We start from the raw sequence: 1,755 nt of genomic DNA on the forward strand, positions 1-1,755 counted from the left end.
TGAACAAAGATGGCCAATTTTTCTGAAAGTGTTTGGGTTATCGGGTTTCTTTCTCCCTGAACAAAGATGACTCATCTTCCGAAAGTGTTTGGGTTGTCGGGTTTTTATCCCTGAACAAAGATGGCCAATTTTTCTGAACGTATTTGGATTATCGAGTTCCTTTATCCCTGAAAAAAGATGGCCAATTTTTCTGAAAGTGTTTGGATTATCGAGTTTCTTTATCCCTGAACAAAGATGGCCAATTTTTCTGAAAGTGTTTGGGTTATCGGGTTTCTTTCTCCCTGAACAAAGATGACTCATCTTCCGAAAGTGTTTGGGTTATCGAGTTTCTTTATCCCTGAACAAAGATGGCCAATTTTTCTGAAAGTGTTTGGGTTATCGAGTTTCTATATCCCTGAACAAAGAAAGCCCACCTTCTGAAAGTATTTGGATTGTTGGGCTTCTTTATCCCTGAACAAAGATGGCCAATTTTTCTGAAAGTGTTTGGATTATCGAGTTTCTTTACCCCTGAACAAAGATTGCCCGTCTTTTTAAAGTGTTTAGGTTATCTATTTTTTATCAATGAAGAAAAAAGTGCTATCTTCTAAAAGCGATTCGTTTATCGGAATTCTTGAACTGCGTTACTTATGTATTTTTTCAATCTACGAATTTCTTTTATCATACACGGAGATATCAAAACACGAAAGGTTAGGGTCTATACTTTACCCACTGTTCTTCGTATCCCTGATCTTAATCTCGAAGGGTGTATCAATGTCGCTATGAGTCTGGTTACAGTGTTTTATCTCCACCCACAGTGGTCTATCTAAATAGGTTCTCATAACCTCTAGGTGTCGCCTCCACACACTGGAAGAATTTCCCATAATCCAAAGTTCTGTTCTCGTCGGATAAACTGAAGAACAAAAAAAGTGGACATTATAATGATGAATGAGTAAAAACAATGTATGACTGTATGCAATAAATCATTACATAGATCATATATCATACCAAAATATTTTAGCCTTATTAAGTTAGTTATAAATATTCTGAATATTCGTGGATTTTTGTTTTACCTGAGTTGACTGATGATACGGATGGTGAAGATTCAAATATATTCATCACTCTCATCGTTGTCTTGGACCCCTGTAGCACGTTTATCGAAGTCTTGTGAACGACAAGCGAAGGCAAAATGGAGAGAGTTGGGAAAAATATGACGGCAGCAATATGAAATGTCTCATCTATGTCAAGATATAATTACAAGTTACTTAATTTTCCAACTTCCAGGAGCGAAAGTACACAATCCCAAAGAAATCAAAACTTTCTAGTTAGCTCTTTGTTTAGCAGGATTGTAAGTACATAATCCCAAAAAATCAAAACTTTCTAGTTAGCTCTAGCATTGTAAGGACACATCTGTAATAACTGAAACTTTCTACTTAGCTCTTTCTGCAGCAGGATTTCAAGTACACAATCCCAAAAAATCAAAACATTCTAGTTAGCTCTAGCATTGTAAGGACACATCTGTAATAACTGAAACTTTCTAGTTAGCTCTTTCTTTAGCAGGATTGTAAGTACACAATCCCAAAAAATCAAAACTTTCTAGTTAGCTCTTTCTTTAGCAGGATTGTAAGTACACAATCCCAAAAAATCAAAACTTTCTAGTTAGCTCTAGCATTGTAAGGACACATCTGTAATAACTGAAACTTTCTAGTTAGCTCTTTCTTTAGCAGGATTGTAAGTACACAATCCCAAAAAAATCAAAACTTTCTAGTTAGCTCTTTC

The 1,755-nt window shown here is 35.6% G+C and overlaps 1 protein-coding gene across 1 annotated transcript in view; it reads right to left on the reverse strand.

The window, feature by feature from the left end:
• The window catches only part of LOC111083249, a gene marked incomplete at its 3' end in the record, with an annotated part of 26,242 nt that extends 25,033 nt beyond the window's left edge, over window positions 1-1,209 (reverse strand). The window contains exons 1-2 of the mRNA XM_022379626.1: window positions 1,050-1,209; window positions 706-889 (exon numbers count right to left, since the gene is read on the reverse strand). Of these exons, the coding sequence (XP_022235334.1) occupies window positions 706-889; window positions 1,050-1,104 (239 nt within the window). The remainder of the gene's footprint in view (window positions 1-705; window positions 890-1,049) is intronic.
• Between the last annotated feature and the right edge of the window lie 546 nt (window positions 1,210-1,755).

The sequence above is a fragment of the Limulus polyphemus genome, unplaced genomic scaffold (genome assembly GCF_000517525.1).
Source record: "Limulus polyphemus unplaced genomic scaffold, Limulus_polyphemus-2.1.2 Scaffold8749, whole genome shotgun sequence".
NCBI lineage: Eukaryota > Metazoa > Arthropoda > Merostomata > Xiphosura > Limulidae > Limulus > Limulus polyphemus.